This window comes from Trematomus bernacchii, unplaced genomic scaffold (assembly GCF_902827165.1).
Source record: "Trematomus bernacchii unplaced genomic scaffold, fTreBer1.1, whole genome shotgun sequence".
Classification (NCBI taxonomy): Eukaryota; Metazoa; Chordata; class Actinopteri; order Perciformes; family Nototheniidae; genus Trematomus; species Trematomus bernacchii.
This window is the reverse complement of record NW_022987851.1, coordinates 7,833,028-7,856,737: the sequence shown is the minus strand read 5'-3', so window position 1 is coordinate 7,856,737 and position 23,710 is coordinate 7,833,028. Positions and strand designations below refer to the sequence as shown.

Here is a 23,710-nt window from a genome sequence, read left to right as displayed (position 1 = left end):
ACTCTTTGATCTGCTTTGACAATTTAGATTTCTGCCTGATGAATGGCTCTCTACTACAGTCACCTCAAATCTCTCTCAGAGACAGCTACATAAACAACTACTTCTCCAATAATAGAAAGTTTAGGGGATGCCTCCATTTGAACTTTTTAAGATTATTCAAGTCAGGAATTGCATAACCATTTTCCCAGACAGAGGGCCTCTCGCTGGACAAGTCAGGCTGACCAGATTATAACTGATGGATAGATCAGGGAAGTGAACTGTTTCCTCAGTGTTTAAGGAAACCATTTGAGCTGACCTCTGTTTGCCGTGACCATAATGGACCAAGCAATTGCCCATAATTGGTCAAATTTGCACTGATAGCACTATCATATGCCCTATCAGTGTTTATGTTCAGTTTTTATCGAGATCTAAGATTTCTAAACATGCCCAAATCATATCTGAGAACATAGTCGCTTTGCATTTTCCTCAACTTTATCAGAACACATAATAGTTGTTTACAAAGAGGCTGTGCTCTTAGAATAAGACTGTAGAATCTAGTTCAAATGCTGATATCAACTCACGGTGTTAAGTGGATGTATGTTTGCTTTTAGAGGAAATATACTGGCAACATCTGAATATAAAATAAGCTATAATGTTCTATCAATAGATTTGATAAAGGCATAGGCATGCTAAAAAGACACCACGGATGGATGCATCACTGAGTGTGTGAAAGGTATATCATACCAACTACAGTATATCATAATGTGAATTGTGTCACACACCACTTTACGTAAGCTTTTGGAGCTTCTCTCTTAATTTCACCGTTTCATTATGAGCCTCAAAGCTCAGTGTCCACATACTATCCAGCTTAAGGTGGTTATTCTTTAATTAAAAAAAATTAAAAACACAATTCTACTTCTGTTGTTATATGAAACAAACGTGTAGCCTTTCCCCTTTAATTCATATGTTGTATATTCTGTATTTGCATAACCGTCAGAACTGCTCTGCAAACTACACACACATTGTCCCCAGTCATGTTTCAAAAGAAAGACTCTGACTCCATTCCCTGGAGTGGTAATAATTTATGGTGTGACAAAATGAGTGAGTGTGTCACTGTGAGCAAGTGTAACAAGTTGCAAAAACAACCGTCATAAATGATGGCACAAGTCACAACAGGACTTTGTGGTGGTTTATTTAGCAATGCCACATTGAAAAAAACAAATTCACTGCTGTGGGCAGGAAGTTGGGATTATATACACAGAGGCACTGTAAGGAGCAGTCAGCAATACTGCCAGGGTATAGTCAGGGCCTGAGCCCCTGAAATGTGTGTTTACTAAACAGTGCAGCCAGTGATGGCTTCTTCATCGCAGTGTGTGTTATGTAATGAAGGGCAAGTGGCTGTCGCTGGTTGGACAGACAGACTTCTGATAGGATTATACTAAGAGGAAGCAGAGGGAGGGGGGTTGGCGGGTGTGTTTATAGTCCATATGTTGATGACATGCATCTGATCTTTACATAGCAAATGTTGGTTTGAATGGTTACACATCCAGGAAAAAGCAACAAGGACATTTATTTTTATAAAAATGCAGTCAGATGAATTAGATTTAACGGCATGAAAAAAAAAAGAAGGAATTTTAATCTTTGACTGGAAAATATATAATGTAGATGGGTTTCATCACATTTTCAGCATTGCTACAAAAAATGTGCTTATTTATTTATTTATATTATGTTACACACAATACAGTTTTAAAGAGGAATGAATGATATCGGTTTATAAGTCATTTTAATCAAAGTATTAAGCTGGCAGGTTTCAAATGAATTTACTTTTTCAAAGGAGTACTTTTGGACTTCACAGCCAAAATAGGAATGCTTAATGTGTCACCTTGACCATTGGAACACTTTTCTCTATTTATTGATACAAATAATGGCAATTTTTGGGGGAAATAAACCAGGTTAAAGACATAAAAGGTTTAAAAACCAACAGTCAGCCCCTGATCCCATGCAGATCCCTTGTGTGCAGATAATCCTGTCTGCTTGATGATCACTTTAGTGTCTTCTTCTTTTCACTGTCCTCACAGATGTCGCCTGTTACATGTATAAATCGTACTTCCCTCGTTGTCCATCTCCTCTGTCAGTGCTGCAGCCTGTCAGATGCTTCCTGTCACGCTGAAAGACGCACAAACCCAGCTCTGTCATCGTTATCAGGCCCTGCACGCAGACAAACAGTAGTTATTATTAACTGCACTCTGCTAAGAGGATTGCTTCCTGCACTCTCAGCCTCCGCGTAGTTATTTAAAGGGAGCTTGCATTGCCGCCCACTGCCTGCCACAGCTTTAGAGGGAGAGAAAGAGAGAGAGAGATGTCGAGAGAGTGTGAAAGGAAGGAGAGAGCGAGGGCTGATAGCCAAGGACAGGACACAAGAGGAGGGGTGAAGCAGTGCTTGTGTGTTTTGCTCAGGGTCTCGTCAGCACGGCATTGAGTGCGTCACAGAGAGGTGACAGCAGGCACTACCTGCTGGTCCCAGCTCAGCTGCTGCTGCCGCTGCTACTGTAGGGAAACCAAAAGTAGAGGGGGACAGTCAACGGGAAGCTGCAGCCATGGCCAGCCAGCAGGACTCAGGCTTCTTTGAAATCAGCATCAAGTCCTTGCTGAAATCGTGGAGCGGCAGTGAGTAGCAGTTCGTCTCTTGTTGTTGTGTTGTTTGTCCTCAGCTGACAGAGCTGAGTGGCTGTCTGAGGCTGCAGCTCTACTGGGATCCTGACTTTATAGCCTCTTGTTCCTGTTGTGGTCTGACCGGGATGTGCTGTTGCTTGTTGCAGATAGAGCCGACTGTGTTTTATTCTTCAGCTTGCCAGTTGCTGCAAAGTTGGAAGCATTTTACTTTAAGCAACTGAGCACCACGCTCCACAAGGTTTTCAGTTGTCTCATGGCAACAGCCAGGGACATACATCCAAGTATCCAGCAGTAGTTAATAGCTAAGAAGAAGTTGCTCATTATACATGGGTGCACAACATTGTTGTACAGTTACTCCTCCTGTGATTAACCTGTGTACTGTTCTGTTCACTCTGCTAATGGTGATTCAGCAAGTCATCTCTCCTGCTTTAAAATGTAGCCTTATATTACTTTAGTCTATGAGTCTCAGACAGTCTAAATAGCTCTTATGAGGTGCAAGGGCACAGTAATAGGATTAGTGGAGCTTCAGCTTTGTTGCTTATTCTGTCCAGAGTTTGCAGCTCCACTGCCTCCCATTGTGGCCCGTGAGGATGAGATAGGACGCATCTCTGCATGTGATCATGGCATAATTCTGTTTTATGTAAGATATGAGTAGGCGGACTTTGAAGAAAAATTCTACAGTCATACAAGGATTGGAGAACTAAGCTTATGATACACAGTCTGCAGTTTAGATTACTAATTACAATTTAGCGACTGTGGCTGCGAGGGAGTGCGGTCGTCTTTCAACCAGAAGGTTGTGGTTTCGATCCCAGCCCATGCAGTCAACATGTCGATGTATCCTTGGGCAATATACTTAACCCTCAGTTGCTCCCGATGGCATGGCCAACGGTGTGTGAATGTGTGTGAATGTTAGGTCCTGAGTAAGGTACACTGCTCTGTATGATTGGGTGTGAATGGGTGAATGACATGTAGTATGTAAAGCGCTTTGATGGGTCTTAAAGACTGGATAAAGCGCTATAAGTACAGTCCATTTAACATTTACCATAAATCCATATCTGACATGTTACAATACTTAAGATCTGAAGTAAGTTATTATGCTACATGTCTACTGCAGCCTGAAGGCCCTTGCATATCGATAGCATCTGAATGAAAGGAGATACAGTACCGTGGAACATGCTGTGCTTGTCAACATTGAGCCATCCTCCGATGATGTTGCATAATCCTCAGAGTGCATCACTTTGCTGATAAATGTACAGGCACTCATGATGGCACTTTATCAGCGGCAACCCACGGCTATGCGTTTAACATTTTTCATTTAATATGTGATCTCCTAATCTCATCCCTCTGCTCCCATGTACAAGAGCTGTTACGTAAGCAATCACGAGATGGCAACAGGGACAATCTAGTTGATACAAATCTAACTTAAAACACCAGACATATTTATTGCTGGTATTGAATATGTATCTTTTAAATGTTGTATATATAATAACTGATCAGGTTTTAATAAGTGCCTGAAAACCACAGTGTGTGTTTTCCTGCTGTCTGTTTGCACTCTGACCACGAAGTAAACAGAGTCAAGGTCCTTGTGCTCTCTGGTGTGTCCAGCTCTAATCAAACATTGACAACCAGCAGCACAGAACTGTCATTGTGCAGCAGCGGCACAGGGTTTGGTGTTAAAAAATGCCTGAAGGCCGGTCCGCCATCAGCCAATCAGAGCAGGAGATGGGCTGCAGTGAGCCAGTAAGCACAGCAGTGCTTCTCTATGAGAAGTCAATCATGTTGTTCTCCAGGTCTGTTATCTCTGTTATTACATGCTATCATGCCCATTTGTTTTTGTCACATTTGACCAAGTTTTTGATTCATTTCCCACATTTTGGTCTGATGCAACTGTTGTGCAATGTGATGCTTGTGCTCTTGTTTTGAAGAGCTAAAAATAGTTAATCAATGCTGAATGAAATCGCAAAAGAGTCCCTAACGTGTAGCCGCAAGAGACAGATGCTGGCGTTTTCATAAATGAGACGCTCTCTCACAGCAGGCGGCTGTTTTCAGCATGATGTCAGCCTGCTAAAACAGGACTGATGGTCAATAATTTGGGACTGACATTTGAATCTGCTTCCCGCAGAGGTCTGTAACCACTCTCTCACTCTAGTTTTGTTTATTTTGGGACACTCAAACTGTGAACTTGTGATAATGTTTTAGTTTAATGATGTTGTTGCTTCATTGGCACCAGCTGTTGACTCCTTTTTTGATAAGTCTTTCAGGAAAAATATTTAAATTCCTGACAGCATTCCAAGAACCAATTTGAGTCATAGATTAAATGTGAGCTCTATTGACTTATTCTGGAATATAGTTAGTGTGGCACGTCTGGTTGTTAACAGGGACTCTGGTTGTTTCCTTTGACCTAAAACTTTATGACTCAAAACCTGACTACAACATTTTCCAGCTCATTACGTTACATGACGCAAACTCTTTTTTACTAAAGGCCATCTTTGTTGGAGCATCTAAGAACAGTGCGCCTTTATACCCAATCTTTAAGTATGCAATATGAATACTGTACAGTGGTGGAGGAGATGATTTAGAGAGCAATGTTTTGCATTGGTCAAAGCATGTATTGCCCATTCCTCTCCCACATAAATGCAGAGTCAATGTTTCTCACAGCAGCTGGACTACATACTCCCAAAGGGCTAGGTTGACACTGGAATTTCTGGTCCAGTAAAGGAGGTCAGTGGTATCTAAATATCCAACCACTCTGTTCACAAACGACTGCTAAAGTGCTTGTTTACCCAGAGGCACAGTCTCTGTGGATGCATATAGTGAACTGCATTCTTTCTTTTTTTACTTATGTGTATGTGTTTGATTGTGTGTGTGTAAGAGAGACACTTGTTAGCCTGGTTGCATTGTCCTCTCGGGAGCACCACCATGCTCAGGGTGTTTTCAGCATGGCAATGATGTAATGCACACTGTGCCCCAGCTCCTTGTTTGCAGAGTCACATGTCCCGCCTGAGAGTCTTAGTACAGCGCCCACAGCAACAGACAGGGCAGAATATTCACACTGGTTGCTTTCTTTACCTCTTATTTTAAGCAATTGGTGTGGGAGTATTAAGATCTAACTCAATTTGAATGTATTTGTATCCACTAGGTTGTGCTCTGTAAAATATCCGTTACCTCAAATGTGTGCATGCAGACTTTTTCTTACCATTTACCTATAAATCTGATTTTTTTTTGACTTACTTGGATGACTACAGTGTCTTTAATTCTTCTAGAACATGCCTAAAGTTGAGTGTGCCGAAGCAGTGCATAATCAACAATGGTGTTTACACTGGGGTGGTCTGACCCTCGTGCTGTCAGAGGGTTAGGAGAGGGGAGGGTTGCTCCGTCAGTATAGTGTGTACACCGGGTTAAATATAGTCCCACAACTATGCCACCATTGCATGTTGGACCTCATCACTGAGCTGTGCCTCAGCTAAAAATTCCTGCCTGACCTTCACTCTTGGAAGGCACTGGCTGGTCACAAGGCTAGAGGAAGCCATAGCAGAAGCAGCTCACAAACAGAGAGTAGGAGAGAGAGTGAGGGAGTGAGAGATTGCGTGGTCTCCCGTACCAAACACTACTCCCACATTTTAAAACACACCCGCCGTTGGCTCTGCGCGCCATGGAAACTATGCCCAGCTGGACAGTACCAGCTGATTCACAAGACATGGACGTTGGTGGATTTTTCTAGCAAGCATTTGTCTTGATTCAGAACAAACCTGGATACCATCTCCTCCTTCCCCACTATGGACGGGACGGCTGTGTGCTGGAGTAAGGCCAGCGTCATCAGCTTCATCAAGGGCCTGGGTAGGTGCTGAGTTGCCACATGTGAGGGACGCATGTTCTGAAAGCCATACGACATCGTCAAACATGCTGGGCATTCCTTGACAGATTATCCAAGCTCCTCGTGTCCTGAAAAGATCTCGAGAAGAAGACTTGTTTACTGATTCAACAGTGTCTTCGTCTGTCCTGTGTAGCTTTGTCAGAGATGCATACTCTTCACTCTACAGCCTCTTAAAAAATGCTGATAGGAACTTTTTTCAACAATTTTTTCTGCACAACACACTGATGTGTACTGTATCTCATTTGACTGTTGTTTTGTGTGCATTTGTGTGCAGTTTCCTTTAACTTACTGTAACAAGTTGATCGTTTTGAGTAAATCAGTTTAGCGTTAGAGCATTAGAGATCTTTTCACCTTCCTCAAATAAATTGTTGTCCCTGCTTTGAACTGCTCTTTGGCAGACTGCAGAAGTCATTAAATTAAATTACCACTTATCTGTTTCATCTGTTAAATACAGACTTCAGGTTTTTGTCTTGTCACAACACGACTACATGAACACGAATTACTTCAATTTCAAAGTTCATCGGGTCTGCAGGTGTTGTGCTTTAACGTGATTGTAAGGCCTCCTGAATACTTAGCAAAACTACTAAGCCCAAAAATACAGCAAGGCTGAGGTCTTTGAATTTACTATGTTATTAAGCTCTAACCAAACCCGCTTTCTAATAGGAATTCAACTTCTAATTTTGATCCATATGTGCTCCTGACAAAGTACAGGCAGGAATTTGCCACCAGTGAGGTGACTTCTTTCCAGTAACACTTACTGTATGCATTACATGCACACACTCACACATTTACACACTCAGGAGTCAGTAGTTGAAGCAAATGTGTCTCTCATTGTGAGGCAGTAAGTCTCCTCTGTCCTCTCTGAATATTTTACGCATCAGATTTACGACTCTTGGTGAGGTGGACGTGCATTTAGGGGTTGTAGAGTTTCAAGCTAAATAAAACTCAGAGTTATAATGAGATGTTTGTATGCAGTTCTTTACTATATTTAGCACTTCTGTGTCTGGAAGCAGCAGAGTGTAACGCTGAGGTACATTTGAACTTGTGTGTTCGTTTGGTTGGTTTTATGGCCTAAAGCAAGCCATCCGTAATTAAACGTGGGCCACATCACAACGCTGGGATGAAGGGTGGTCACATGCACAAGATCTTTGCTTCCCTCAAAGGGCAGTGACATCTTTGGTACGAAATGAAAACACCAGCTGCTGGCCGTGGTGTTTTAATTTCCATATGCACTCTGCTCACTGTAGCAGTAGGAAAGAAGGAGCCGACTCGGGGCAAACCGGTGCCCTTTGGACAGTCTCCACTCAGGAATGTTCAACATGTTGGGAACTTTATGTCCATGTTTGGAAGCTTTTCAGTAATACTCTATTTGGCCATCTCTCCTTGTCAACAGATCTGTGGTTTGTCCCACTCGTTTCTGCTTCAATTGGCAATGTTTAACTTAACAAAATTGTTTAACGTCTCGTTCTCTTTGTGTCATTTGTGCAGCCTCTCCCGTGGGGAACGGATACAGTAAACCCCCCATTCCTGCAGTCAGCTGTCCTCAGGGAGAGAAGGGTCCCCCGGCCATGATGCCCATCAGCATTGACCCGGAGAGCAAGCCGGGCGAGTACGTCCTCAAGAGCCTGTTCGCCAACTTCACCACAATGTCAGAGCGCAAGATCCGCTTCATCATGGCCGAGCCGCTGGTGAGTCCTCAGAGTGAAGGTTTCTGCTCTGTGTGTGTCGTGTAGTGTTGCTCCAGATGAAACATATGAAATCATATGATATTGGTATTATCTAAGGGGAGTGATGTCAAGACATTGGTACTCTTTGACAGACATCCAACTCTTTTTTGCTTGTAAATCTTGCAACTGCTCATCAAAGGTTGCATGATATAAATTGTGTGGAGTCTAATGAAAGCATAAGTTACAGACTAACAGATTATTACGTTCAAGTTTACAGAGGCTGTTAAAAATGCAATACATTTGACAGTAAGAAAAACAGCAAAGATTACAAGACATTTCACAGAAAATACAAAGTTTTCTGTTGGAGAAATTAGTTTTTTTCTTGTTTGCTAACTTGTTAATCATATCATGACCCCTTGTGGGTGTCCCGACCCCCAGGTTGTGAACTGCTATAGCAAGGTCAGACAGGAAGCCGGACAGACTGTAGCTGGTTTAACTCTAAGGAACAGTGGAGTAAGAAGTATTACGCTTATTTAACTAGTTCCTAAAGTTAAAACTTAAACCAAAAGTAACCATACAACTAGACAATGTGTTTTGTAAGGCACCACAAGGCGATAAGGTAGAGAATAACAGGTATATGTTTTAACCAAACATCATTTATTTTATGCTTATCATACTGTATGTTTGTTCACCCTGTAATATGCTGATATTTGTTTTTGTGACAACAAGCAGGCTGACTCATGCTAGTGAAGCCCTTAACAGTTTAAACGTCACTGTGACATACTACTTTGAAGGCCTTAGGCATGCAAATGAGTCTCGCACAGACACAGTGTGGAGAACATGACTACCTTGTCAGATGTAATTGATGTCAGCTGAATGCACAGTGGTTTGTGTAAGCACGGAATAGGAAGCAGACATGCTCCAGTGTTTACATGCTCCAGCTGAGTTTAGCATGAGAAACTTAGGGATGTGATTACAAATCTGGGAGAAGTCTGGCTACCTTACTGACATAATCTAAGTAACAAGAGAATTTGTAAAGAGGATATTTTTTAAGTCTCATAATAGCAGAATGATTGATCAGCATAGTTTCCTCAAACTTCCTGCTAGATTTATTGCTGATTCGTATGCATACATTTATATGAACTATATTTCACAGTAGAATATAACTTTAGTGAATTGTTACTATACAGCAGAGCAGCAACTAGACATCATTTTCATTAACTAATAAACATTACTTTTCAATTAATTAATTGATTAATTGTTAAGTTTATTGAAATATCCAGAAATAGAAGAGAATTGCCCATCATATTTGTGCAGAGCCAGAGGGGACATCTTCAAATGTCTTGCTTTGTTTAAACAAATAATCAAAACCTAACAATGTTCAGTTTACAAGGCTTTGTGACAAAGAAAAGCAGTTCCTCATGTAAGAGGACAGAATCAGAGAAGGTTTGGCTTTTCTTAGGAGACTTTTACAAATCACAATTATATAGACAAAGTTATTGGGCTTTAAGATCAAGGTCAAATATCTAATATTTTAATTATAGAAGAAGTTCAGGCTTGAATATGAATTAGCAAGTTGTAGCATGTGAAACTGACTAAGGCTTGTCTTTTCTATCCACTGATTTTATTCTTTTGAATTGTATGCCTCACATGCCTCAGTATCTTTATTTGTAATTTATGAATAAAGATACTGACTAATGAACATTTTAAGAAAATTAGATAAAGTAATAAGCTGATAAAAAAAAATAACCTTTTGTCTTGTGGAGTTAGAAGTGAATGTGTAGCACCAACAACAGCTGTCATAAATAATTCTGCTTGCAGACAGGCAGGCAGGCCGACAGAGAAGAGCCACTGCACCACTCACCACCTGCTCCCAGAACCACATTACTATCTTTACGAGTGCTGCTGAAAGTCAACTGAGAATGACGAGCTGATCCATATTACTAAGAAAAACGATCACCATAGCTGTAGCTTTATGCCCTCAGACACCGTATCATTGCTTAACCTTTGTTATGTCCCAGCTTAGGACAACAGAAATAAAGTAAAATGTAGAAACACAAATATGATATAGATACAATGCATACTCTGCTGTAGTAACGATTTATACAGATTGTACAAGGTTGTATTGTGGTCGCTATGGCTGTCTCCAGTTTTAGGGACAGTGATTTATAGGAAGCTGTTAGTCACCAGTCCCGGTCTACAGGGAAGTGTTAATTACCACGGGGAAAGTGAACACCCCCTCATGTCAGTGTAACTCCCTCTAGGGAGCTGACAGTAGGATGTCTCTCTCTCTCTCTCTGCTTTTCCTCTCAGTGGAGAAATGCCTGTCTTATTTGTTTTAGCCCTGCCTTGTAGTTATTGGCAAACATTGTGCTGTGTATCCTCATCATCCAGGTGAATTTGTTCTTCTCAACCTGGCACCATCAACCATCTGTAGTCAGTAATAATTCATCAGTACAGAAGACATTTACTAGTTACTTGCAGAAAAGGATATAGTAAACAATAATGCTGTATATATTAGATAATTCATAGTATTCATAGGCATCAAGTTGTCTGTCATTCTAGCGCGGATGGGCTTCTCAGATGGGCTTTTTTTCATCGGAAAAGTTCTTCAGAGCACGGGGCTTAGCTGGCGTGCTGTTACAAGAGAGAGAAATAGAGAGAGCCGCACGCCATCAGCCCACGCAGTGTCAGTGTGAAACACATCCGACTATCAGCTGTTTTGGATTAATCATCAACAAAGTGATGTGCTGTGATGTGGCTGTCCGACCACTGAGACAGCAGAGGGATGAATGAGGCAGAGCAGAGGAGCGAAAACGAAAGGAAAGCAGATGCTTCGATTTGTGCAAAGACAGTTTAGGTGGGACCTTTAGATAGTGTTGATTTAACCGTAGTGCTATTAGAAACCATAGTTGAAATAGATGACTTTATATTATACATTTTAACAATAATTATGCTACTCTCATCTTTATCCCAGATACACTATACATTCTGTTTTTCTTCTTACATTTTATATACTGTGTGACTATATACGTCGACAGTGACCCAGACCTTGATGTGTGGCAGAATGTGAGTGCAGTAGTTTGGACACAATAGGTCATTATGGTTTTTGTAATTGAACATGATGAACGTTATAGTTCATGGTTAACTTTTCAGTGATTGTAAACAGAATACTTAGTGTATATATTAATACTTAATTAACACATATACTGTAGTATCTCAAATGTACTAAACCAAGGTCTGCTTTATTGAACCAATAACACATTTCTTAAGAACAACAAATCTAAGAAGGAAATGGATAAATTACTGTTTGTTTAACAATGTTGTTGTCTTGTTTAAGATACTGTATGTTGTGTTTGTATCCTTTTCTTCTAAACTAAGAAAGCAGCATGTATCAGACAGTGTTTTTTTCTTTAAATCTCATCCAGCCTTCATTTACGAAAATATATGATATACAGAAGTCAGGACTGTCGGTACAGCAGGAGAAGACTGTTTAACCCAAATCCTTCATGAAGGCCTTTATCTCAGATGATAGAAGACTGTAATAATGGGAGCTGTCATGAATGTCCCATTTCTTATATCTGGCCCTGCCTGCTCATGCCTGGCATCAGACAGATTGATGGCTCTCTCATTAGCTGCTCTATAATGAGTTCAAAAATACTTCACAGACTCTTTGGACAGTGCGGATAGAGCTTTAGACCAAACTTCAGAAAACACCAGTTTGACTTTGTGCAAATAAAAAAATCTACAGTTTTTAAAATGACTTTTTTTCTGTGTTTTCAGGAAAAGCCTTTAACAAAGTCGCTGCAACGGGGAGAAGATCCTCAGTTTGACCAAGTAAGTGCTATTAAAGTAACAGGGGAGTCAAGATCAAAATGTATATGAGAGTGACCTACATAGCTGATGAACAGCATCACTTTTTGCTAAACTGTATTCATGTCACCCCTATAACATTAAAAGATGATTTTGCGGTTGTATTTTGTATCTGAACATTAAACTATTTGGCCTTTCCCTATGAACACCTATAGAAGTGAGTTTTAAATACTGCTCTACTATGATGCTCTGAACCATCAAAGCCCTGCTCACATCCCTAAAGGTCTTTCAGAGCCAGTGAAGGGCAGGAGTGTTTACCTCGGAGCTGGCACTGGCTCTTTGCAAGGTGTGTTCTTCAGGTCGGGGGCGGGGGGGGGGGGGGGGGGTCTGCAGAGAGGGCCCTTTCACAGCCACAGGGGTGTGTTTGTGCTGCTGCGTGAGGCCTTTCAGCAGCCACACAGAGCCAGGATTCTTCTCCGGCCTCGTGCTGAATGAAGGGCTCGCTGTGTTCCCAAGCCCAACTACACTCTCCTCCCTTCCTGTGTGCCCTGCCCATCCCACCCGTTCCTTCCTTTCCCTCCCCCCCCCCCCCCCCCCCCATTAGTAAGGGAGGCTGCCCATGGGCACCTTGTCTCTCTGCTTAGTCTAAAAAGGGACCAGCTCACCCTTCAATCCCATCTCTCTCCATTAACGAAGCTTTGGTTGTTACTTAAAAGCTCCCTCCCTCCGATTATTGTTCAAATGCAGTAATAATAATGAATTCTGTCGTGCTGTTTGAAATTGGCTTTAAATTGCTGCACAAATAAACAAAGGAAACACTGATAGCCATCCCTTGCTTTGGTATGTTAACTGCCAAACACAAACAGTCATTTGTACGTCTTCTTCTTCCAGCTGATAAGCACCATGAGCTCTTTGGCTGAGTACTGTCTTCCCTCCATCCTGCGCACGCTGTTTGACTGGTACAAAAGACAAAATGGACTAGAGGAGGAGTTGCATGAGTACCGTCCAAGATCCAACACCAAGTCCAAAAAGTGAGAATCATTCAATTATTCACTGCGTGCAACAATGTGTCACACAACAATGGTAACACAAGCAATGGTGAAGCTCACATGCACGGTATGATTAAACAAAACGTGTATCTCTTGTTCTGTTTCTCTAACAGCGATGAGCAGCAGAAAGATTATCTACTTGAAAGGAGGGATTTGGCAATCGACTTCATCTTCTCTCTTGTACTTATAGAAGTTCTGAAACAGGTGACTTAACTATCTTAATATTTTGTAATATACAACTCACTAAGGAAGAACTGTTATTAGAAAAAACTGTTAATATGTTGTTCCTGAACATTCATTCTCCTGCCATTTTGTTCCCTTATTCTGAACTAGATGCCGCTCTACCCGGCCCTTGACAGTTTGGTCAATGAAGTCGTTAACTTAGCCTTTAAGCACTTTAGATACAAAGAGGGGTGAGCTCCTGTTATTTTCACAATTGTCCTTCTTTCTTTCAGTTTTAGCTAGTTCTTAAACTGGTTATTTGGAGTTAAATTGTCTTACGTTCTGTTTCCCTCAGGTATCATGGTCCTAACACTGGCAACATGCACACTGTAGCAGACCTCTATGCTGAAATCATAGGAGTATTAGCCCAGTCCAAGTAAGTACCAAAGAAAGAACTATGATTATATAATTTATTTTTTTCTAGTTTTCCCTCCGTCTACATTGGCACATAAATCTTCATCCTCTGCTCTGATGGGCTTTGGTGTCATGCCACATCATAATGCTGTGTTATCATTCCTAATGCCTTTCTGCAAAACATCTCCCGGCTCAAGAGACTGGAACAGACTGTAGAAACAAAACACTTTTAGACAGGTCTCCTTCACACCAAACTAGGACTGGAAATTGATGTCTGTTTATTTGAAGTTTTCAGATCATTGCAGCAAGGAACAAACCCTTTAAATAGAGATATGGTTAGTGAGCTTACCTCCTTTATAAAGTGCGCCCTGCTTAATCGCCTGCAGGAGATACTTCATGAGAAATATTTTCTTTCCTCTGAGGTCAAGAAAGAGGTCAGGAATTATACCATGAACTGTTTTTCATACTTTCACATGTGGTTTCTCAATCAATGTGTGTGTGGAAATGATAAACATTTCCTCCTCACACGATTAAGATCCAAAAACGGATTTATTCTGTTTGAGTACACTACCACCAGGAAGAGGTTAAGAGATGCTCATAGTGAGCTCCCATGATGAATTACCTTCTAAATTTAGACGAGCTGAAGAATCCCATCTCTGGTTCAATTTGGGCAAGGGATCAGGTGCTAGACAAGGAGTTCATCTTGGGGCACAGACTCAGAGTCTGCATGCTGGTGGTAAGACGTGGGGTGGTATTTCTGGATGCATGCTCACTAAAAATGGTCTATATTCTCTCTGCATCACGTCTCTGAAGTGACAAAAGTTTCTTTAGGAAGTGCTGAATTTGGATTTGTCTGACTGAGATATAGAGGCACATCCTTATATAGAATCTCATTTAGGTTTTTCTTTCTCTCTCTCAGGTTTCCTGCTGTGAAGAAGAAGTTTATGACTGAGCTAAAGGAGCTGCGGCAGAAAGAGCAAAGTCCGTATGTAGTCCAGAGTACCATAAGCCTCATTATGGGAGTCAAGTTCTTCCGAATAAAGATGTATCCTGTCGAGGATTTTGAAGCCTCTTTTCAGTTCATGCAGGTACAAAACACTTCTATAATCCTTACTCTATAATATTTGAATGATTTGTTTTAATACTCGTCACATATATAGTCTTATATTGCCATTGCGTAAACACATATACAGGATATTCTCAAGATTGTCAAGAATGCTGCCCTTTGACCTTGTCTATGTTTCCTATAAGCTTTGGTATGCAGCTACGAATTAGATTATTCTTGGGCCATTCAGTATCAAATCAGTTTATCTCCTGACTAAACAATAGTGTATACAGTATATTTGACCATTCACCACTGACTTTTCAACAGGAGTGCGCCCAATATTTCCTGGAAGTTAAGGACAAAGACATTAAGCACGCCTTGGCTGGTCTCTTTGTTGAAATTTTGGTTCCTGTTGCAGCAGTAAGTGTTTTTCCTTTATTTCTTACATCAATTCAAATGGAAAAAGAGAACTATTCTTGAGAGGACTGTGTCTTGTTATGTGACCTTATGTGATCTGGTCCTAGGCCGTGAAGAATGAAGTGAACGTTCCCTGCCTGAGGAACTTTGTGGACAGCTTGTATGACACAACCCTGGACTTGTCCTCCAGGAAGAAGCACTCACTGGTTAGTTAATGTGCAGAAAACAAATTGACACTGATTGTCGGCCCTGTACGTTTTGTACACCTCCATGTTCACTCTGACGCCCTCATGCTGCATGCTTACATTGCCTGGATGCCTGTGGGCTCTGTGTATCCTCAAGCATTTCAAGGTCACTGTTGTGTTATGCTCTCTTAGAACGTCATCGCCCACACTAGAAATAATTTATAAGGGGAAGACAGGCTGCCTTTACAAAGCATAAAATAGAGCATGAACACAGTGGAGTATATACCTTATATAACATCCCTTCCCTCCAAAGTATTTTCAATAAAGCATCTCACCACGGCAGTTCACTGTGAAATAGAAAGACAACAACCCTTATGGAACAGTACTTTGCTCTTACAGAAGGTTTGAATTTCCCTGAGGCAGCAATTAGGCAAGAAGACACATTTTAAAGTGATGTGTTGTCAGCAAAAAGCATAACCAAAGGAGAAAACCTCATTATGTCTTTTAAAAGTAAACTTACTTACGTCTTAAATTGCATTTATGCAGACATGGTTGCAAAATATTGCATAGTTGCTCAAAGTATCCCCTTAACAGACCATCGCAATAGGTAGAAACTATAATCCTTGAAACTAAATCAATGTGAAGCTATTTTACCAATGCCTTGTATAATAAATAAACACCAACTGTTCTCTGCAGGCGTTTTACCCGTTGGTGACGTGCTTGCTGTGTGTCAGCCAGAAGCAGTTCTTCCTCAACAGATGGCATATCTTCCTTAACAACTGCCTCTCAAATCTGAAGGTAATGTAACCTTGAAACCAGCCGCTTTGATTCAGACTACAGTGGTCTTTGCTTTTGATATATAGTAGTGCTATTCAGATACATTAAGGTTGTGTCAGTTCAAAGTCAAATGTTTGCCTCTGCTTCAGTTGTCAAACCGAATTGTGCTCATATACTTAGTTACTTGGTATTTCATTGTATGCATGGCATGAAAATAGTGCTCTGAATGAATCCAGGCTGTAATTATTATAACTATTCTACCCAGCTTTTATAGTATTATAGTATATAAGCCTGATCTGATTACAATAATAATCCCTGTAATTCTGTAATTGTATAACAACCTACAATACACTTAAAGATTGTTCTGTAATTGAATTAATTTTATTATTACATTTGTATTACAGAGCAGAGACCCGAAAATGGCTCGTGTTGCATTGGAGTCCCTTTATCGACTGTTGTGGGTCTACATGATCAGAATCAAGTGTGAGAGCAACACTGCAACACAGGGGTAAGAAAAGACATGCTTTTCTTTTATAACCGTGTTTTTTATGGATCAGTAAATACCTGTGAGATGCCCATTAATGACATAGGCTGAAACATTTGTTGTTACTAACAAAATATTTCCAGGTGTATTGGAAGAACAATAAAGTAAATTCCAGTCGCAGTTTTACAGCAAACCCTCCATTGTTGTTCCTGATTTTATTGGAGTTTGCAGGAAAAGGAATGCTCTGTTTTTATGCGTGGGTCAGGCCGACACCTGGCTGTTAGTGCCAGTGGCCGCAGTTTATCAGCATCTGTGTACACACCTTATTATGAGCCTGAGCTCAAACAGATCAAGCTAGACTTTTTAAACATGTTAATTGGGCCAAATATAAACTTGTCCTAAAAATAAACCTCCTTTCAAGCAATGAAGTACTGTGCATACAAACAATTGTCTATGTAATTGTACACAACCTTTTATTAAAATGTTGTATATGTTTATGTAAGGTGTGTCCATAACAAGTTATTTTCTCTGTGTCCACAGCCGCCTCAACACCATTATAACAAACCTTTTCCCGAAAGGATCCCGCAGTGTGGTGCCCAGAGACATGCCTCTCAATATCTTTGTCAAAATAATTCAGTTTATTGCACAGGTAAATGCAAGGATGGTGCCAAACTTAACTCGAGAAGTTTCACTGTCACACAAAAGACATTTGAAGTTACTCTTAAAAAACAATGTTGTATTTGTATCTTTTAACAGTCATGCCATTTTCCTCAACCTCACTTTCTTTTCTTGTATGATTTCAGGAAAGACTTGATTTTGCCATGAAAGAGATTATCTATGACCTTCTTTGTGTTGGGAAACCTGCAAAAGCCTTTAGTCTTAATCCAGAGGTAAGCATTCAACATTCACTTGATATGATGTGTTTGGATACTAATGTAAATTAGCCCTGGTTCAAAAAGTGTTGTTATGGTTAGAATGACATCTTACTCAGCAAATCTCTTTTTGTCACATAAAGTCAAACATGGACTACTAGTTATATTATCGATCTAAAAATAAATGTCGCTTTACCGTTAATTGTAACTCAGCTCAACTTAAAGTAACTTTTTTCTGTGCAGAGAATGAATATTGGACTGAGAGCATTCCTGGTCGTAGCCGACAAACTGCAGCAGAAGGACGGCGAGCCTCCCATGCCTAACACTGGTTGCACTTTACCCTCTGGAAATACACTCCGAGTGAAGAAGACATACCTGAGCAAAACGCTGACAGATGAAGAGGCCAAAGTCATTGGTGAGTGAGACAGACCATGGTGAGGAATGTCTAAAATGAAATGCTTGGATTCAAATAGCAGGGATTGCTCTATCATCGAATGTGGAATTGAAATGGTGCAGATATGTTACATTGATATCAACCATTTTTCCTTCTCCAGGGATGTCACAGTATTATTTTAACGTGCGGAAGGCTATTGACAACATCCTGAGACACTTGGACAAGGAGGTGGGACGCTGCATGATGATGACTAACGCTCAGATGTTGAACAAGGAGCCTGAGGATATGATCACGTGAGTACTAACGTCATTCAGTCATCAGAGCTGCCAACATATTTAAAGTTGGCAGAACTCCCGAGTGTGAAATGTTTTTCCAGTCCCATCCTTAAAAGAATTAACCCTGTAGGGTTATTTGTCCCAATGCTTGATCACATGAGAGTTGAACACATTGCAATCAACCTTTCAAACTTCAAATGTGATGTTTTCAGAGGTGAAAGGAAGCCCAAGATTGACTTGTTCAGGACATGTGTCGCTGCCATTCCACGCATCCTGCCTGATGGGATGTCCAAGCCCGAGCTCATAGACCTGCTCTCTCGGTGAGTCGCTCCTCTCTTTGGAAGAAACCCGTTTATAAAGTAGACAAAGCACTGGTGGCACGTAATTACATGGAGATCAGATCAAGTGTTGTTAATGTTTGCGTTTTGTAGAAACAAGCTCAACTGAGTAGGTTCCTGAATTACCTGCTGTCCCAGTTTTTGTTTTCAACTTTGATGTTTTATTGTTGCAGCCAACTGTAATCATATTTTCTAAAGCTATAGTACTTTTTACTGTGGCACACAATGTTTACTGTATGATTCTAAAACTATCATGACTGTTTTTTATTGTTGGAAGAATGGGGGGGGCACTGTCTAAATCGAATTTGACAAACACCTTTCAGATCAGCACTGTTACTAGTAACAAACCTACTATGTGCATCAGGCAAACTTAATAGTGCATTGATAAAATGTTGCCTGCCGGGTAATCTTGAGGAGTGAAATGAAACCTACTTATTGGTATTAAAACATGAATTTAAGTTTAATCGTATAAGAAAGTTTGATTTAGTTTTTTCTTGTCTTTGTCGTCAGATTGACAATCCACATGGATGACGAGCTGCGACTTATTGCCCAGAACTCCTTGCAAAGTCTGCTGGTAGATTTTCCTGACTGGCGTGACGACGTTCTGTTTGGCTTCACTAACTTCCTGTTACGTGAGGTCCAGGACACTCACCAGGGACTGTTGGATACATCCCTCAAACTCCTGCTGCAACTGCTCACACAGTGGAAACTAACGCTGGCCGCCCCAGGGAAGAGCTGTGACAACGCAAAAATACACACAGCTGAGGTACGAGCTTTGTGACAATTATGACTTACCTTTGTGCCTATTAGCGGTTGGAAAAATGTATCACAATAGGACATTTTTAAAGGTTTTCTTCTGTTCTGTGAAATCACTTGTTGTTATTTTTTGATATTTCTGTCATAGCTATTGCAGACTGGCTCAAGTCTCAAGACACCTGCAGAGCGAGGTCCTCACTCCACTGTGCTGCATGCGATGGAGGGACTGGCGCTCGTACTGCTCTGCTCCTGTCAGCTGAGCACCCGAAAACTCGCCATTGCTATACTGAAAGAGATACGAAGTCTCTTTATGACCATTGGACAGTCTGAGGTAAAATGAGACTAAAGTTGAAAAGACTCACAAGACAAAATACATACATTTTTGTGTTTACAGTCTGTGATGTTATGTTTTGTCCACTGCAGGATGATGATAAACCAATGATAGACATCATGGACCAGCTCAGCCCGGTAATACTGGAAAGTTTTGTCAACGTTTCAGTCTCAGACACAGTAAGTTGTTGATAGCTTGTAACTAAACCTACGCGTCTAAATCAAGATGTGTCTACAGTTTATTTGCGTTTTTTTCCTGGGATTCTATTCACACTGTATTTATATCAGGTGACTTCCAGATAGAAATGTGAGATGCTCATTAATTGCTTCAACTCCAGAAATTCAAGCTACGTTCATGAAAAGATCAAGTGTCATTAAAATATCTGGGCACATGTGGAATCTGGCTCATATAAACAGCAAATGCTTGTTACATTGACTGTAAGACAAAAGCTTGGTTTGGTAAGCTGGCATGTAAAAAACGGAATGAACAGCTGTAACTGAGCAGCTGTTGACCTTAGGACTCTCCCTTATATAATCATAAAGCTGTCAACATGATGCTAAGAATCCAGATTTTTCGAGAAACAGATAATACAGGAAATGCCCTTATATGGGATATCAAATTGTTATTTTTATACTGTGTTATTATCTGATGATTTATTTCCTTTATTCCCTGCCTATTCACATTGAATCAATTATTCCTAGACATAAGGATGTGTAATTTATTAAAATGTTGCTATTATGATATCCTGACCTTTGACCCTGCTGTGCCTCTCTCTTTGCAGGCCGCCCTGCCAGCTGGCCACCCCGTGGACCTTCAGTGGCTTGTGGAGTGGAACGCGCTGCTCGTAAACAGTCATTATGACATTAGGAGCCCCTCACACGTGTGGATCTTTGCCCAGTCTGTGAAGGACCCCTGGGTGCTCTGTGTGTACAGCCTCCTCCGACAGGACAACTTGCCCAAACACTGCCCCACAGCACTCAGCTACGCCTGGCCCTACGCCTTCACTCGAATGCAGATGCTCATGCCCCTAGTGGACCCAAAGTAAGTGTCCTCCAACTCTTCTATTTTCTATTATCTGTACATCCCTACTTTGTGTTTCTGTTGTTAGTATATCACCCTGATTTAACCCACACATCAACTCAGTTACAAATAATTATTTTCTTTCTGTGTTTCAGTAATCCAGTGTATGCAAAGAAGACCAGCACGTCTGGCAGTGGGGACAATTATGTAACCCTGTGGAGAAACTACCTGATCCTTTGCTTTGGGGTTGCCAAGCCCAGTATCATGAGCCCGGGCCATCTGAGAGCATCGACACCTGAGATCTCGGCCGCCACGCCTGACAGTGGTGTCAGCTACGATAACAAGGTAGCTGCCTCCCTCTCCTCTGGCCTCATCCGCTCCCTCAGTGCTTTGTCTCTCCAGGATCAGGTGCTCATACGGAGCTTGTTGACATATAAGCGCGAGGCATCAAATTACACAGTAGCTGTCTTTCATGAATGGCACAGCTGATATGTTTTTAACTGCACAGACACTTAGCTCAATGGCTCTCAGTGTAATTTGTGCAGTTTAGACATTTATTTGTGTGACTGAACCATAAATGTTTGATGTTTCAGGTTATCGGGAGCCCATCTGTGGCCTGGCTTCTGAAGCAGCTGGTTCCACTGATGAGGACAGAGAGCATTGAGTTGACAGAGTCATTAGTTTTGGGCTTCGGTCGTACCAATTCCCTTGTATTCAGGTATTTCAGAACAATATGTGATTTCATCTAAAGTATATTTGCATTACAAACCAAATTTCACATTTATTTTTGATTTGTTGCATTCAAAATCTACTGCGGCAATCCCTGATAATATTTAAGCTGCAATAGTGTCTTTTTGTTGACCTGTATTTGTGTGAATTTATTGCCAGTCTTTTCACAGTAGGGGTTTGATAAAAAAAGGGGTTTGATAATAAAAATGTATTATTATAAAGCATATATATTTTACTTCAAGATGATTGTTTATGTTTTTCTGCCTACACACAGGGAACTTGTGGAAGAGCTACATCCCCTAATGAAAGAAGCGTTAGAAAGAAGACCTGAGGTTGGTTCATTGTATTTATAGCACAGTATGACCAAAATGTATACTGTTGTTTTTAATTGGTCAAATAACTAGATAGTGGGCTGTGATTTGATCAAATAGCTCACTCATCCCAACCACTAATTTGAATTGTGATATATAATTACCAACGCTTTTGTAATGAAGGATTTTTTCTAAATTATACTTTTCCAGAACAAGAAGCGGCGTGAACGACGAGACGTGCTGAGGCTGCAGCTGCTGCGGATCTTTGAGCTGCTGGCAGATGCAGGTGTCATCAGTGACAGGTTAGTGAGGCAGTAGTTGACACATTACAGCCCCAAACTGCACTGTATGACACTCACTGTAGGGCTGTGCAATTAATCGTATTTTAATCGCAATTACGATTTTGGCCTGCCACAATTATGAAAACAACATAATCGAAAAAAACGATTATTTTGCTTTGCTTGGCTGTGACAGTGCACTGCAACATATTTAATCTAATTTATTTTAGTCTCATTTATTTGTATTTATTATATTTACATATGTTTAGTAGCTTGTTGAAGTGCGCTCCAAAATATTTGTTGATCTTGTTTATTGGTATTTATTATTTTGATATTATTTATTTAAATGTAAATATAAATGTATAATTTATTTTATTTATTTTTTGTATTGGTTTTTCAGTTGAATTATACGTTCAGGGTAATCAACAGCTAAAAAGATACTGTTCAAATTATTATTTGTATTTGTTTTAAAGTTCAATAAATGGATGTTTTCAAAGTCAATGAATAATCGTATTTAATAATCATGATATCAATTATTGACCAAAATAATCGTGATTATGATTTTTGCCATAATCGCACAGCCCTAACTCACTGTACACAAAGGCGGAGCGGAAGTAGAATAACAAAACTGGATCATCAACATTTGTGCTTCATATCTCCTCTTAATGACCTGCTGTATTAAAGTTTGTTGGTTGTATAACATAAAACTGTTAGGTAGTGTTTGGTTTCTAATAGTTTTATGTTGGGCGTCTCCCTGTTTTTCTTCAGTACAAACGGAGCTCTGGAACGTGACACCCTTGCCCTGGGCGCTCTGTTCCTGGAGTATGTGGATCTAACCCGGATGCTCCTGGAAGCTGAGAATGACAAAGATGCAGAGATCCTTAAAGACATTCGAGCTCACTTCAGCGCCATGGTGGCCAACCTCATCCAATGTGTTCCAGGTACGCAGAACACATTGAGCCTAAGGGCTTTTCTCATCAGGCCAGACAATGCTCTGCAGGACAGATTGATAAATGTCTAAATTAATTTCTTTATATGGATGCCTGATAAAATCCATCTCTCCTTCATATTAGTTTCTGAATTGTAATTTGATCAAAGGCTTCCATTCGGCTGGGGTTAGCATAGCACATGGAGCACAAGACTCCTGATATTGATCTATATTTAGAAGTAGCCCAAGGGGAGTAGAAACAAAAATAGTTCAGCTTAAGGACCGAGCAGGCAAAGACAGTTGATGACTCATCGGTTGCCAAGCATTGACAAGTCCCAACTGGATGGCTAATGATCTGTCAAGGGACCTCCACCCCCTTATTCATAGCGGAGCATTCACTTTAAGTAGTTAAGAGTTTAAAATACTTTTAGCTGACTCTCAATAAGTAGACGTATGACAGGCCTTCTTGTCTCCCTCCCCAGTGCACCACAGACGCTTCCTGTTTCCGCAGCAGAGTCTGAGGCATCACCTCTTCATCCTCTTCAGTCAGTGGGCCGGACCTTTCAGCATCATGTTCACCCCTCTGGACCGCTACAGTGACAGGAATCACCAGATCACAAGATATCAATATTGTGCCCTAAAGGTAAACCCTGGTAAACCATTCAGTTGTCTTTCACAAACTCTTACTCATCTATTACCCACTAAGGCTTAATAGGAAGAAGAAGAAACATGTATCTTTGTAATGGACTGATCTGTTTTGATCACAAAAGATTTACGAAAAGGTGCAGAATAGATCCCCAAATTACCTCTGACTATTATAGAATAAATCCATTTTGGATAATGATCTAATATATGTTGTGAAGCAAGCCCCATGCATTACAGTGATTCTGCATCATCATCAGATTGTGTCTTTAAGTTATTTATACTGTTTGGTATGGA

General features: G+C 40.7%; 1 protein-coding gene across 1 annotated transcript in view; it reads left to right on the top strand.

Annotated features, from left to right (window-relative positions):
- Window positions 1-2,258: 2,258 nt before the first annotated feature.
- Window positions 2,259-23,710, top strand: part of frya (furry homolog a (Drosophila)) — a 43,116-nt gene continuing 21,664 nt past the window's right edge. The window contains exons 1-27 of the mRNA XM_034113214.1: window positions 2,259-2,646; window positions 8,015-8,214; window positions 11,977-12,030; window positions 12,898-13,037; window positions 13,169-13,259; window positions 13,389-13,468; window positions 13,573-13,653; window positions 14,551-14,719; window positions 15,004-15,096; window positions 15,201-15,299; window positions 15,975-16,076; window positions 16,460-16,563; window positions 17,080-17,188; window positions 17,343-17,429; window positions 17,655-17,826; window positions 17,966-18,098; window positions 18,293-18,400; window positions 18,929-19,184; window positions 19,323-19,505; window positions 19,598-19,684; window positions 20,287-20,546; window positions 20,681-20,870; window positions 21,119-21,243; window positions 21,529-21,586; window positions 21,776-21,867; window positions 22,612-22,784; window positions 23,254-23,414. Coding sequence (XP_033969105.1) covers window positions 2,577-2,646; window positions 8,015-8,214; window positions 11,977-12,030; window positions 12,898-13,037; window positions 13,169-13,259; window positions 13,389-13,468; window positions 13,573-13,653; window positions 14,551-14,719; window positions 15,004-15,096; window positions 15,201-15,299; window positions 15,975-16,076; window positions 16,460-16,563; window positions 17,080-17,188; window positions 17,343-17,429; window positions 17,655-17,826; window positions 17,966-18,098; window positions 18,293-18,400; window positions 18,929-19,184; window positions 19,323-19,505; window positions 19,598-19,684; window positions 20,287-20,546; window positions 20,681-20,870; window positions 21,119-21,243; window positions 21,529-21,586; window positions 21,776-21,867; window positions 22,612-22,784; window positions 23,254-23,414 — 3,477 coding nt within the window. The 5' untranslated portion in view covers window positions 2,259-2,576. The remainder of the gene's footprint in view (window positions 2,647-8,014; window positions 8,215-11,976; window positions 12,031-12,897; window positions 13,038-13,168; window positions 13,260-13,388; window positions 13,469-13,572; window positions 13,654-14,550; window positions 14,720-15,003; window positions 15,097-15,200; window positions 15,300-15,974; window positions 16,077-16,459; window positions 16,564-17,079; window positions 17,189-17,342; window positions 17,430-17,654; window positions 17,827-17,965; window positions 18,099-18,292; window positions 18,401-18,928; window positions 19,185-19,322; window positions 19,506-19,597; window positions 19,685-20,286; window positions 20,547-20,680; window positions 20,871-21,118; window positions 21,244-21,528; window positions 21,587-21,775; window positions 21,868-22,611; window positions 22,785-23,253; window positions 23,415-23,710) is intronic.